This window comes from Bos indicus, chromosome 6 (assembly GCF_029378745.1).
Source record: "Bos indicus isolate NIAB-ARS_2022 breed Sahiwal x Tharparkar chromosome 6, NIAB-ARS_B.indTharparkar_mat_pri_1.0, whole genome shotgun sequence".
NCBI classification, from domain to species: Eukaryota; Metazoa; Chordata; class Mammalia; order Artiodactyla; family Bovidae; genus Bos; species Bos indicus.
The window spans coordinates 71,692,124-71,705,928 of NC_091765.1; the positions used below are offsets into that span (position 1 = coordinate 71,692,124).

The 13,805-nt window shown below is 37.1% G+C and overlaps 1 protein-coding gene across 1 annotated transcript in view; it reads right to left on the reverse strand.

Moving 5' to 3' along the window:
* PDCL2 (phosducin like 2) overlaps positions 1-13,805 on the reverse strand; it is a 34,877-nt gene that overhangs the window by 14,442 nt on the left and 6,630 nt on the right. Inside the window, exons 2-4 of the mRNA XM_019962779.2 lie at positions 8,758-8,878; positions 8,090-8,180; positions 1,534-1,677 (exon numbers count right to left, since the gene is read on the reverse strand). Coding sequence (XP_019818338.1) covers positions 1,534-1,677; positions 8,090-8,180; positions 8,758-8,878 — 356 coding nt within the window. The remainder of the gene's footprint in view (positions 1-1,533; positions 1,678-8,089; positions 8,181-8,757; positions 8,879-13,805) is intronic.

Sequence of the window (13,805 nt, forward strand, 5' to 3'; positions counted from 1 at the left end):
GACTACACTAAAGCCTTTGACTGTGTGTATCACAACAAACTGTGGAAAATTCTTAAAGAGATGGGAATACCAGACCACCTTACCCATCTCCTGAGAAACCTGTATGCAGGTCAAGAAGTGACAGTTAGAAGCAGACATGGAACAACGGATTGGTTCCAAGTTGGGAAAGGAATACGTCAAGGTTGTATATTGTCACCCTGCTTATTTAACTGATATGCAGAGTACATTATGCTAAATGTCAGGCTGGATGAAGCACAAGCTGGAATCAAGATTGCTGGAAGAAATACCAACAACCTCAGATATGCAGATGATACCACTTTAATGGTAGAAAGAGAAGAGGAACAACAACAACAAAAAGAACCTCTTAGGTGAAAGAGGAGAGTGAAAAAGCTGGCTTAAAACTCAACGTTCAAAAACTAACATCACGGCATCTGGTCCCATCACCTCATGGTGACTAGATGGGGAAATAGTGGAAACAATGATAGATTTTATTTTATTCAACTCCAAAATCACTGTGGATTGTGACTGCAGCCATGAAACTAAAAGACACTTGCTCCTTGGAAGAAAAGCTATGACAAACCTAGGCAGTGTATTAAAAAGCAGAGACATCACTTTACTGACAAAGGTATGTACAATCAAAGCTATGGTTTTTCCAGTAGTCATGTATGGATGTGAGAGTTGGACCATAAAGAAGGCTTGAGCACTAAATAATTGATGCTTTTGGCATGTGGCAAGTCAAAAAAAATAAGCATAAGAGACTTGATACATCTAAATGCACTGCATGATCTCTGATTAGGGATCAAAAAAATATATATATATATATTATAGAAATATTATTATGATTATTCAAAAATATATGTATTTATGAAAGAGATTCTGAAGTTAGTTGGAGAGATTTGAGTTAAGGACTGGCTGGGTATTAGATGGGGCTTCTCTGATAGCTCAGATGGTAAAGAATCTGCCTGCAATGCTGGAGACACAGGTTCGGTCCCTATTAGGAATTATGGTTAATTTTGTTTGGTGAGAAAATGATATTATGGTTATATAGAAAAAAGCCCTTAGGATTTTGAAGATGCACGCTGAGATACTTAAGAGTAAAGCATCATGTAATTCATTTTGAAATGGTTCTACAAATACACACATATAAATATACAAACAAAATGATACAAATACGGCAACATGTTCATTGCTGAAATCTACCTAGCTGGTATGTAGGGTGCTCATTTTATCATTCTTCCTACTTTTTTCTATGTTTGAAATTTTCTATAAGCTTTTCAAATTAACTGACAAAGTACTTGTTTTTCTAATAAGTATGAGAAGTTCTTTAAGTTACACCTGAAAATATATTAAAATAGTTTAGTCCCTGAAGCCAATGACTCTACACATATATTTTTCTTTTTTAATTGAAGTATAGCTGATTTACTTTATTTTCTTGATTAGTCTTTGTTATATGCTTTATCCAACATTAAAACAAAAAATATGTATCTTAAAACATTAGAATATTAGATTTTTACAAAAAGCTACAGTAATTACCTTGATCTGTATAGATGAATTATAACCCACACATCTTTTTCTGCATTTGTGACTTCATTCACATACTGATTTCCAGAAATTTCTCTTAATTCCCCAAATTTTTGTTTTTTCTTGAGAGCTTTCCATTCCTGTAACCGCTTTTCTCTAGTTAAAAAAAATGAAATTACATAAAAATATTGTTATATTCTTAAGACTATTCCCATATACAGTAATAATCTAGGGATGTGAATGGAATGCTAGTACATATGAACCTCTTTAAAGAATAATAATTATTAATGGTTTTACAATGGCAGCTACTCTTTTTACATGGTTATTTGCTTTATCATGGGTATTATAAAATATAAGAAATTAGCTATTGATTTAAATTTATTTTTCTCTAAGACTAAGTCAATTATAGTTATTGAGAGCTTATTTAGACATTGGACCAATAAATTCTCGTATACAGATTAGATAAAGGAAGAGCATGCAGAACAATAATAACTAACATTTACTGACAGTTTACTATGTTTCCAGGCACTGTTTTCAGCATGTTTATTAATTTAACCTTGCAAAAGCTTAATAAAGTTAACACTATTATTATTGCCAATTATAAGCTCTTAGCTTTCACGCTACACTTTCAGTTCAAAGTCTTTAGTGAACATGTATAATTACTTGTTATAGACATATTGCAGGTAGACAGATGATAAAGAACAGTGATTATGAGTATGAACTCTGCTGCTGCTGCTGCTAAGTCACTTCAGTCATGTCCGACTCTGTGTGACCCCATAGATGGGAGCCCACCAGGCTCCCCCAATCACTGGGATTCTCCAGGCAAGAACACTGGAGTGGGTAGTATGAACTCTAAGGTCAGACTAAACTGGGTTTTAGAGTCAGCCCCCACTTACTAGTAGCATGGACATGGGCAAATTATTTAATCTTTCCAAGTTTCAGTTTAACTCCAATGTGAAAAAAAACTAAAATCTGCTTGCCCGGGACTGTTCAAGATTAAATGTAAGCATATAGATTTCTTGGGGTGGTACCTAGCATCATCCCATGAGTGTTCAATAAACGTTGCCTAACTATTCATTTACTGTTGTTTAGTCATTAAGTCATGTCTGACTGTTTGTGACCCTCAAGGACTGTAGCCTGCCAGGCTCCTCTGTCCACAGGATTTCCCAGGCAAGAACGCTAGAGTGGGTTGCCATTTCCTTCTCCAAAGGATCTTCCTGACCCAGGAATCCAACCCACATCTCCTGCATTGGCAGGCAGATTCTTTACCACTAACCTACCAGGGAAGCCCTATTCATCTTATAGAGAACCTTAAAATGTTAAACAACTCTCTCCTAATGTGCACACTTTGATTTAGTTGTTAAATACTTGAATTCATGAAGCGATTCCAAACGGTTCTGACATACCTACAAGTATCTTAAAAATTACTGACTCTTATATATAAGAGTCTAAGGTATCTGAGAGTACTTACTCCCTTGCTTTTTCTCTCATTCACTGCTGGTGAGAATGCAAAGTGGTACAGCCACTTTGGAAGACAGTTTGGCAGTTTCTTTACAAAACTATACACATTCTTACCATATGGTCCAGTTATTAAGCACCTTGGTATTCACTTAGAGGAGTTGAATACATGTCCACACAAAAACCTTCACAGAGATGTTTATGGCAGCTTTACTCATAACTGCCAAAAGTTTAAGCAACCAAAATGTCCTTTAGGAGGTGAATGGATAAATAAACTCTGATATATCCAGATAATAGAATATTATTCAGTGCTAAAAAGAAAGAAGTTAATAAGCCATGGAAAGACATGGAGAAACTTTAAATGCATATTATTAAGTGAAAGATGCCAATCTGAGGAGGTTATACCCTGTACAACAGTCTGAAGAAGGCAAAACTGTAGAGACAATAAAAAGATCGGGGGTTGCCAGCAGTTGGCAGGGGAGAGGGATGAACAGGTTGACTACAGAAGATATTTAGGGCAGTGAAAATAATCTGAATGGTACCATGCTGCTGCTGCTGCTGCTGCTGCTGCTGCTGCTGCTGCTGCTAAGTTGCTTCAGTCATGTCCAACTCTGTGCAACCCCATAGACGGCAGCCCACCAGGCTCCCCCGTCCCTGGGATTCTCCAGGCAAGAACACTGGAGTGGGTTGCCATTTCCTTCTCCAATGCAGGAAAGTGAAAAGTGAAAGGGAAGTCACTCAGTCGTGTCTGACTCTTAGCGACCCCATGGACTGCAGCCCACCAGGCTCCTCTGTCCATGGGATTTTCCAAGCAAGAGTACTGGAGTGGGGTGCCATTGTCTTTTCTGGGAAAGGAGTATATCAAGGCTGTATATTGTCACCCTGCTTATTTAACTTATAGGCAGAGTGCATCATGCGAAATCCTGGGCTAGATGAAGCACAAGCCAGAATCAAGACTGCCAGGAGAAATATCAATAACCTCAGATATGCAGATGACATCACCCTTAAGGCAGAAAGAGAAGAGGAACTGAAGAGCCTCTTGATGAAGGTGAAAGAGAAGAGTGAAAAAGCTAGCTTAAAACTCAAACATTCAAAAAACTAAGATCATGGCATCTGGTCCCATCACTTCATGGCAAATAGATGGAACAATGCAAACAGTGACAGACTATTTTGGGGGGCTACAAAATCACTACAGATGGTGCCTGCAGACATGAAATAAAAACACACTTGCTCCTTGGAAGAAAAGCTATGACCAACCTAGACAGCATATTAAAAAGCAGAGACATTACTCTGCTGACAAAGGTCTGTCTAGTCAAGGCTTTGGTTTTTCCAGTAGTCATGTACGGATGTGAGAGCTGGACCATAAAGAAGGCTGAGCACTGAAGAATTGATGCTTTTGAACTGTGGTGTTGGAGAAGATTGTTCAGAGTCCCTTGCACTGCAAGAAGACCAAACTAATCAATCCTAAAGGAAATCAGTCCTGAATATTCATTGGAGGGACTAATGCTGAAACTGAAACGCCATTACTTTGGCCACCTTATGCGAAGAACTGACTCACTGGAAAAGACCCTGATGCTGGGAAAGACTGAAGGCAGGAGGAGAAGGGAACGACAGAGGATGAGTTGGTTGGATGGCATCACCAACTTGATGGACATGACTTTGAGCAAGCTCCAGAAGTTGGTGATAGACAGCAAGGCCTGGTGTGCTGCAGTCTATGGGGTTGCAAAGAGTCGGACAAAATTGAGTGACTGAACTAAAATGTTGTTATATACTGTATGTTCATTAACATTGATTTATAATTATTGTTTTATAAACCGTATAGAAAAAAAGGAGTTAAAAGCCAAAAGTATAGTAATATTGGCTTTTATATTTACCTATATAACTACCTTTACCTACGTTTGTTTATTCTTCCTATGGTTTTAAGTTACTGTCTGCTGCTGCTGCTGCTGCTAAGTCGCTTCAGTCGTGTCCGACTCTGTGTGACCCCATGGACTGCAGCCTACCAGGCTTCTCCGTCCATGGGGTTCTCCAGGCAAGAACACTGGAGTGGGTTGCCATTTCCTTCTCCAATGCATGAAAGTGGAAAGTGAAGTCGCTCAGTCGTGTCCGACTCTTCGTGACCCCATGGACTGCAGCCTACCAGGCTCCTCCGTCCATTGGGTTTTCCAGGCAACAGTACTGGAGTGGGTGCCATTGCCTTCTCCAAAGTTACTGTCTAGTGCCCTTTAATTTCGTCCCAAAGGACTCCTTTAGCTAATTTTTAGGGCACTTCTACTAGTAACAAGCTCATTTATATTTCACCTAGAAATGTTCTTAATTTCTCCTTCATCCCTGTAGCTTAGTTTAGCCAAATATAGAGTTCTTGGTTGATGAGGTTTTTTTTTTTCTTGCTTCCTCTAAGATTTCTGATGAGAAACTGGCTGATTGATAGTCTTTCTAAGAGATGTGTCTTTGTGTGAGCCTTTGAGTTTATCCTAATTGGAGTCTTCTGAGCACCATAAATCTGTAGATTTAAGCCTTTTCTCAAACTTGAGACGTTTCCAGCTAGTATTTCTACAGATATGCCTTCTGCTCCATGTATGACAAATGTATTGCTTGGATTCCCATACTATACATGCTAGTTTACCTAACAGTGTACCACAAACAAAGCCAATTAGGCTCATTTGCTTTTCTATATTCTTTTTTCTTCCTGTTCCTCAAACTTCCAATTGTCCCATTGTCAAATTTTCTCTGTATTATGCTTGTTCAAATATGCTTTTGAAGCACTTTAGTGTATATTTCAATATTGTACTTTTTTTTATTGTACTTTTATTTTCAAAATGTCTTTTGGTTTCTTTTTATAATTTCTCCTTATTGCTATTCTCATTTTGTTCATATGATATTTTCCTGTTTTCACCCATGTCTTTCTTTAGCTCTTTGAACATCTTTAACTAAAGTGTCTTAAAAATCTTTGTCTAGTTAAGTCTGACACTTTGGCATCTTCAGATATATTTTGCATTGATTTATTTTGTTCTTTTGAAAGGACCATACTTTCCTGTTTCTTTTTATGCCTTGTGATTGTTTTTTGAAAACTGAATGTTTCGTTTAGTTGATAGCCCTAGAAATCAGATTCTTCTTCTAACTCATGTTTTTTGCTTGTTTTCACATCAGGTGTGTCTATGACAGGATTTAGCCTGAGGTGAAAGCATACTTCTCAGGTCTTTCCTAAGACTTCCACTTTCCCAAGGCTTTCTAAATTTCCCCATATATATGGTTGCTTTTTGATGTTTAAAAAAAAAAAAACCCTCAAAACCAAAAAAACAGATGTGGCTCCTTAAAATACCATGGAAGCCACTTGAGCCTGGAGGCTCAATGGCTGCCAATCTCTGTGTCTGTACCTCTGCTTTCAGAAGCAGCAATCTGCAATCAGAACACAGAACCCTGATATTTGAGGACAAAGTCCTTAATGCCTACCTTGGCTCCAGCAAGCTGTGCCAGAAGCACAGGTTGCTGTTGAAACAGCTGTCTCCCATGGGGCTGTGGAAATGAGGGATGGATAGCTGTTACTACACTGAGGACTGAAATCAACCAATACTAATGGTAATTTACTAGCCAAGCTTTATGCTGGAAATTTCAAGTATTCAAAATAGACTTCAGAGTTCCAAAGTCTTCACTTCAGTTTCTGCCAATACAATTGTTGCCTGGGTAGAGAGATGGATTTCTGGAGCTTTTTACTCTGCCATCTTTCCTGGCATCAAACTGACCAGTTGTTTTTGAAAAGTCTCTCAAATTTGGGTTTCTCTGATATATTCTTATGATTAGATTGATGCAATGCATTATTGAGAATACCACTGATTTTGTGTCTGTGGTAGAGCTGATGTGTCCTCCTTAGCACATCATATTATTGTATATTATTGGTGATGTTAATCCTGGTCACGTTGCTAAGATGGGGTCTGCCAATATTCTACACTGTAAACTTAACTATTTCCTCCTTTATAACTATTAAATATTTGGGGCAATACTTTGAGATTATGCAGAAATCCTGTTTGTATTTAAACTTTCACCCACTCATTTTAGCAACTATCAGTAGATTACTATGATGTTCTGATGGTAACTTTTGCATTTTCCTCATTTCATCTACACTTATTCACTGGAATTCTTTAGTGATGAAATATTACTTTGTTGAATTTGTTCATGTATGCACTTACTTATCTGTATTACTATACACTTAAGGATAATCATTTTATTACTTATTTTATAATTCAATATTATAATAATTTAGTTTTTCAACTTGTTTCAACTCTGGGCATTATAAAATCTTTTAGTTTGGCTCTTGTGCCTTAAAATTTTCAGCGCTTCCTTAACTTTCTGATAATGCCCCAGACTCATGCTATTCTTTCTCAACTCACACTGCTGACTAAAGCAGTTCTCTAAGAAACACTGATTCCTTTTATTGAAGAATAGTATTATGAATCAAGAGCTCAAGTCTAGGTGTATTCATTGCTACCACAGTATTGCTGCTTCCAACCCAATGCACTGATTTTTTTGTGTGTATTAAAACAACCTTGGATTCCTGGGATCAATCCCATTTGATCAGAATGCATTATTCTTCTTTTAAATTATTGGACTTAATTTGCTAATATTTTGATAAAATTTTTCGTACCTACATTCATAGAGATGTTTTTCTGTAGCATTCTGTTTTTGCAATTTCTCTGTCTGGTTTTGGTATCAGGATAAGTTAGGAAATCTATGCACTTGTTCTAACTTCTGAAAGAATTTATGACTAGCAATTAGTGATTTATTAAATGATAGAAACCCTTAACAGACATCATACTATAAGGAAAATCATGGTCCTCTTTTTATTAGCCTTCTAGTGACATTTTCCACTTTACTCATATGTAACTTGACGAAGTTCTGTTGGGTATTATTGAACAGTTTTTTATTTAAACAAAGGTAAAAAAGATCAGGGGAAAAATCCATCTTATAGAAAGTGAGTTAGTTTTTAAATGTTACTTAAAAAGTAGTTTTGTTCTTTTTAAAATATAGTCTCTACACAAAAATAGGAATTTTGCCTTAGTTTTATCAATACTTCATTCAAAAGCTCATAAATTATCCAAATGAATCACTGTACCTATATATTTCAATAGCTTTCATATCTTCATCATCAAATTCATCTTCTGCTTCCTTCAATTCTGCAAGAGTCATCTTTTCATATGGTTTAACTGAAACACAATAAGAAGTTGTAGATAAATAAGTTATTTAAAAAACAATTTTACTTTATAATTACATGTCTAGAAAAACAATAGATAAATGGAGATCAAGAATATCTTTAATGTTGATATTAAAGTTTATTCATCATACAAAGCTATATTGTGGTTGACTGAAGTTTGTTTGGAATATTATTACTCCCTCAGAGTTCACAGAACTATCAAGTTGTATTTAAAAATAGATGTGAAAATCAACTAGATCTCATAAATGTAGAGTTCCCCAAGTACCTGGAAATACTGGCAAGTAATACATGTATACAGAATGATGAAATAGAAGGTAATCACAAGGCAAAGAAATGTAATAGAAAAAAATCTCAGGTTAAATACTAGGGCATTTCAGTTCTAACATTAGGATGTAACTTTCAATACATGAATTAGGAATTTTAGGCGTCAGCATCCTAATTTCAAAAGTATGTGTGGGATTTCTATTAAATTATTTCTAACATCCTATCTCCCTCTAACTTCACAAAATACATGATCACTATCATAACTGTATTATTCCCTTTACTGACCACCAAATGCACAACTATACCCATTGCTTCTTTCTGTAAACGTAAAACCATTTCTTCAATTTCATCTTTTGGCTCTTCTTTAGGAGGAAGAATGCCAAAATCTCTTAAAATTTCATTCCATTCTGTATCTTCATTTGGATCCTATATAAAAAAAATTTTTAAACCTATTAGCATAGTCATACATTTCAATATTTGTAAAACTGATATGCAGCATTTCCAACCATGTAATTATTCATGAACTCTACAGATAAACTAGACAATTAGTTTTAAAGAGTAGAACAAAATGGACTACTTTTTCCCCATTTCCCAGTACTACTGCAACTACATACACTGATAAAAAAGAATACATCCTGTACCCTCAATGTTATACTGAGATGTTTAATAAAAAAATAAATCTAACATATATATATATGGGCTTCCCTGGTGGCTCAGAGGTTAAAGCATATATATATACACACACACACACACACACTATTAATGAAGAAACTTGTAAGTCACGGAAAATAATTTGAAGACTATAATAGGCAAAACCAACTCACATCAGGGTTTCAGTCACCATCTGCAGTGATTTTGGAGCCCAAGAAAATAAAGTCTGTCACTGTTTGCATTTTTTTCCCCATCTATTTGCCATGAAGTGATGGGACCAGATGTCATGATCTTAATTTTTGAATGTTGAGTTTTAAGTGAATTTAATCACTCTCCTCTTTCACCTTCATCAAGAGGCTCTTTAGTTCCACTTTACTTTCTGCCATTAGAGTGGTATCATCTGCATATCTGAGGCTGTTGACACTTCTCCCAGCAATCTTGATTCCAGATTCATCCAGACCAGCATGTCTCATAATGTACTTTGCATATAAGTTAAATAAGCAGGGTGACCATATACAGCCTTGACATACTCCTTTCCCAACTTGGAACCAGTCAGTTGTTCCATGTCTAGTTCTAACTGCTACTTCTTGACCCAAATACAGGTTTCTTAGGAGATAGGTATGGTTTGCTACTACAATCCTTTAAAAGATTTTCCATAGTTTGTTGTGATCCATATATACAAAGGCTTCAGCATAGTCAATGAAGCAGAAGCAGATGCTTTTCTGAAATTCCTTTGCTTTCTTCAAGATCCAATTAATGCTGGCAATTTGATCATTGGTTCCTCTGTCTTTTCTAAATCCAGCTTATACATCTGGAAGCTCCTGGTTCATGTACTACTAAAACCTAGTTCAAAGGATTTTGAGCATAAGCTTACTAGCATGTAAACCAGTGCAATTTTACAGTAGTTGGAACACTCTTTAGCACTGCCCTTCTTTGGGATTGGAATGAAAACCGGTCTTTTCTAATCCCGTAGCCATTGCTGAATTTTCCAAATTTGCTGACATATTGAGTCCAGCACTTTGACAGCATCATCTTTTAGGAGTTTAAATAGCTCAGGTGGAATTCCATCACCTCCACTAGCTTTGTTTGTAGTAATGCCTCCTAAGGCCCACTTGACTTCACCCTCCAGGATGTCCAGCTCTAGGTGAGTGATCAAACCATTGTGGATATCTATGTTATTGAGACCTTTTCTTGTATAGTTCTTCTGTATATTCCTGTCACCTCTTTTTAGTCTCTTCTGTTTCTGTTAGGTCCTCACCTTTTCTGTCCTTTATCATGCCCATCCTTGCATGAAATGTTACCTTGATATCTCCAATTTTCTTGAAGAGATATCTAGCCTTTCCCTTTCTACTGTTTTACTCTATTTCTTTGCATTATTTATTTAAGAAGGGCTTCTTATCTCTCCATATTAGTCTCTGGAACTGTGCATTTAGTTGGTTATATCTTTCCCTTTCTCCCTTGCCTTTCACTTCTCTTTATTCCTCAGCTATTGGTTAGGCCTCCTCAGGCAACAACTTTGCCTTCTTGCATTTCTTTTTCTTTGGGATGGTTTTGGTCACTGTCTTCTGTACAATATTACAAACCTTCATCCATAGTTTTTCAGACACTCTGTCTACCAGGTCAAATCCTTTGAATCTATTTGTAGATTAGATTACACTCCATTGTATGATAATAAGGAATTTGATTTGGGCTCCAAAATGACTGCAGATAGTGACTGCAGCCATGGAATTAAAAGATGCTTACTCCTTGGAAGAAAAGTTATGACCAACCTAGACAGTATATTCAAAAGCAGAGACATTACTTTGCCAACAAAGGTCCATCTAGTCAAGGGTATGGTTTTCCCAGTAGTCATGTACGGATGTGAGAGTTAGACTACAAAGAAAGCTGAGCACCAAAGAATTGATGCTTTTGAACTGTGGTGTTGGAGAATACTGTTCAGAGTTCCTTGAACAGCAGGCAGATACATCCAGTCCATCCTAAATGAAATCAGTCCTGAATATTCATTGGAAGAATGGATGTTGAAGCTGAAACGCCAATACTTTGGCCACATGATGCAAAGAGCTGACTCACTTGAAAAGACCCTGATGCTGGGAAAGATTGAAGGCAGGAGGAAAAGTGGGAGACAGAGGATGAGATGGTTGGATGATATCACTGACTCAATGGACATGAGTTTGAGTAAATTCTGGGAGTTGGTGATGGACAGGGAAGCCTGGCGTGCTGCAGTCCATGGGGTCACAAAGAGTTAGACACAACTGAGTGACTGAACTGAACTGAATTGAAATTGCCTAGTGGTTTTCCCTACTTTCTTCAATTTAAGACTGAATTTTGTGATAAAGAGCTCATGACCTGAACCACAGTCAGCTCAAGGTCTTATTTTTGCTGACTGTACAGAGCTTCTCCATCTTTGGCTGCAAAGAACATAATTAGTCTGATTTCAGCATTGACCATCTGGTGATATCCAGATGGCCAATACTGAGTCATTTCTTGGGTTGTTGGAAAATGGTGTTTGCTATGACCAGTGTGTTCTTTTGTTTGCCCTGATTCATTTTGGACTCCAAGTCCAAACTTGCCTGTTAATCTGGGTGTCTCTTGACTTCCTGGTTTTGCATTCCAATCCCCTATGATGAAAAGGACATCTTTTTTGGTGTTAGTTCTACAAGGTCTTATAAGTCTTCATGGAACCGGTCAACTTCAGCTTCTTCAGTATCAGTGGTTGGGACATAGACTTGGATTACTGTAACGCTGTATGGTTTGCCTTGGAAATGAACTGAGATCATTCTGTCATTTTTGAGGTTGCACCCAAGTACTGCATTTCAGACTCTTTTGTTGATTATAAGGGCTACTCCATTTCTTCTAAGGATTCTCGCCCACAGCAGTAGATACAGCAGTCATCTGAATTAAATTCATCCATTTCCATCCATTTTAGTTCATCTTGCTACCTCCTGCTTGATCACATTCACTTTACCTTGATTCATGGAACTAACATTCCAGATTCTTATGCAATACTGTTCTTTACAGCATCAGACTTTACCTTCACTACCAGGCACATCCACGACAAATTCTTTATCTACATCCTACAAAATTTTATATGCTGTATTTTTATTAGTATTCAGTTAAAATATTTCCAACCTTATGATTTTTCCCCTTACATTTTAATTTGGAAGGATGCTACTTAATTTTCAAATACTTTGGACTTTTCTAAGTATTTAATTAATAATTTATAATTTAATTCTGCTTGGTCAGGAAACATTCTTTGTTAAGATTTCAATTTTCTGAAATGCATTTATTTGTTTCATGACTCAGCATATGGTATTAATATATCTTAGTGAATGTTGTACCTAGTGTGAAAGGAATGTATATTCTCCCACAGATCAGGGTTTATTTCTCTACAAATCAACAGGTTGTCGACAGATTTGTTCAGAAATTCTATTTCGTTAGAGATTTTTTCTTTAGTTGTTCTGTCAATTATTAGGGGGAGGGATGTTAACGGAGAAGGCAATGGCAACCCACTCCAGTACTCTTGCCTGGAAAATCCCATGGACAGAGGAGCCTGGTAGGCTGCAGTCCATGGGGTCTCGAAGTGTCAGACATGACTGAGTGACTTCACTTTCACTTTCTTGCATTGGAGAAGGAAATGGCAACCCACTCCAGTCTTCTTGCCTGGAGAATCCCAGGGATGGCGGAGCCTGGTGGGCTGCCTTCTATGGGGTCGCACAGAGTCGGACACAACTGAAGTGACTTAGCAGGGATGTTAAAAATCTCTGATTATGAATGTGGATTTGTCTTTCTCTCCCTCTATCAGTTTTTGCTTCATATGTTTGATCTTTTATTATTATGCAAATACACAGTTGTATTTAAGAGATTTTCCTAGTGAATTTTTCTTATCATTATAAAATTTTCCTTTTTATTTCTAGTAGCAATCCTAAAAGATGATGCTGTTAAAGTGCTGCACTCAATATACCAGCTAAATTGGAAAACTCAGTAATGGCCACAGGACTGAAAAAGGTCAGTTTTCATTCCAATCCCAAAGAAGGGCAATGCCAAAGAATGCTCAAACTACATACAATTGAACTCATTTCACGTGTTAGCAGGTAATGCTCACAATCCTTCAAGTTAGGCTTCAACAGTATTTAAACCAAGAATTTCCAGATGTCCAGGCTGGATTTAGAAAAAGCAAAGGAACCAGAGATCAAATTGCCAACATCTACTGGATCACAGAAAAAACAAGAGAATTACAGAAAAACATCTATTTCTGCTTTATTGATTAAGCTACAGCTTTTGACTGAGTGGATCACAACAAAATGGAAAATTCTTCAAGAGATGGGAATACCAGACCACCTTACCTGCCTCCTGTCAACAAGGAACACAATGGGACATGGAACAACGGAATGGTTCTGAAATGGGAAAGGATTACGTCAAGGCTGTATATTGTCACCCTGCTTATTTAACTTCCATGCGGAGTACATCATGCAAAATGTTGGGCTGGATGAAGCAAGAGCTGGAATCAAGATTGCCAGGAGAAATATCAATAACCTCAGATATGCAGATGACACCACCCTTATGGCAGAAAATGAAGAAGAACTAAAGAGCCTCTTGATAAAAGTGAAAGAGGAGAGTAAAAAAGTTGGCTTAAAGCTCAACATTCAGAAAACTAAGATCATGGCATCCAGTCCCATCACTTCATGGCAAACAGATGGGGAAA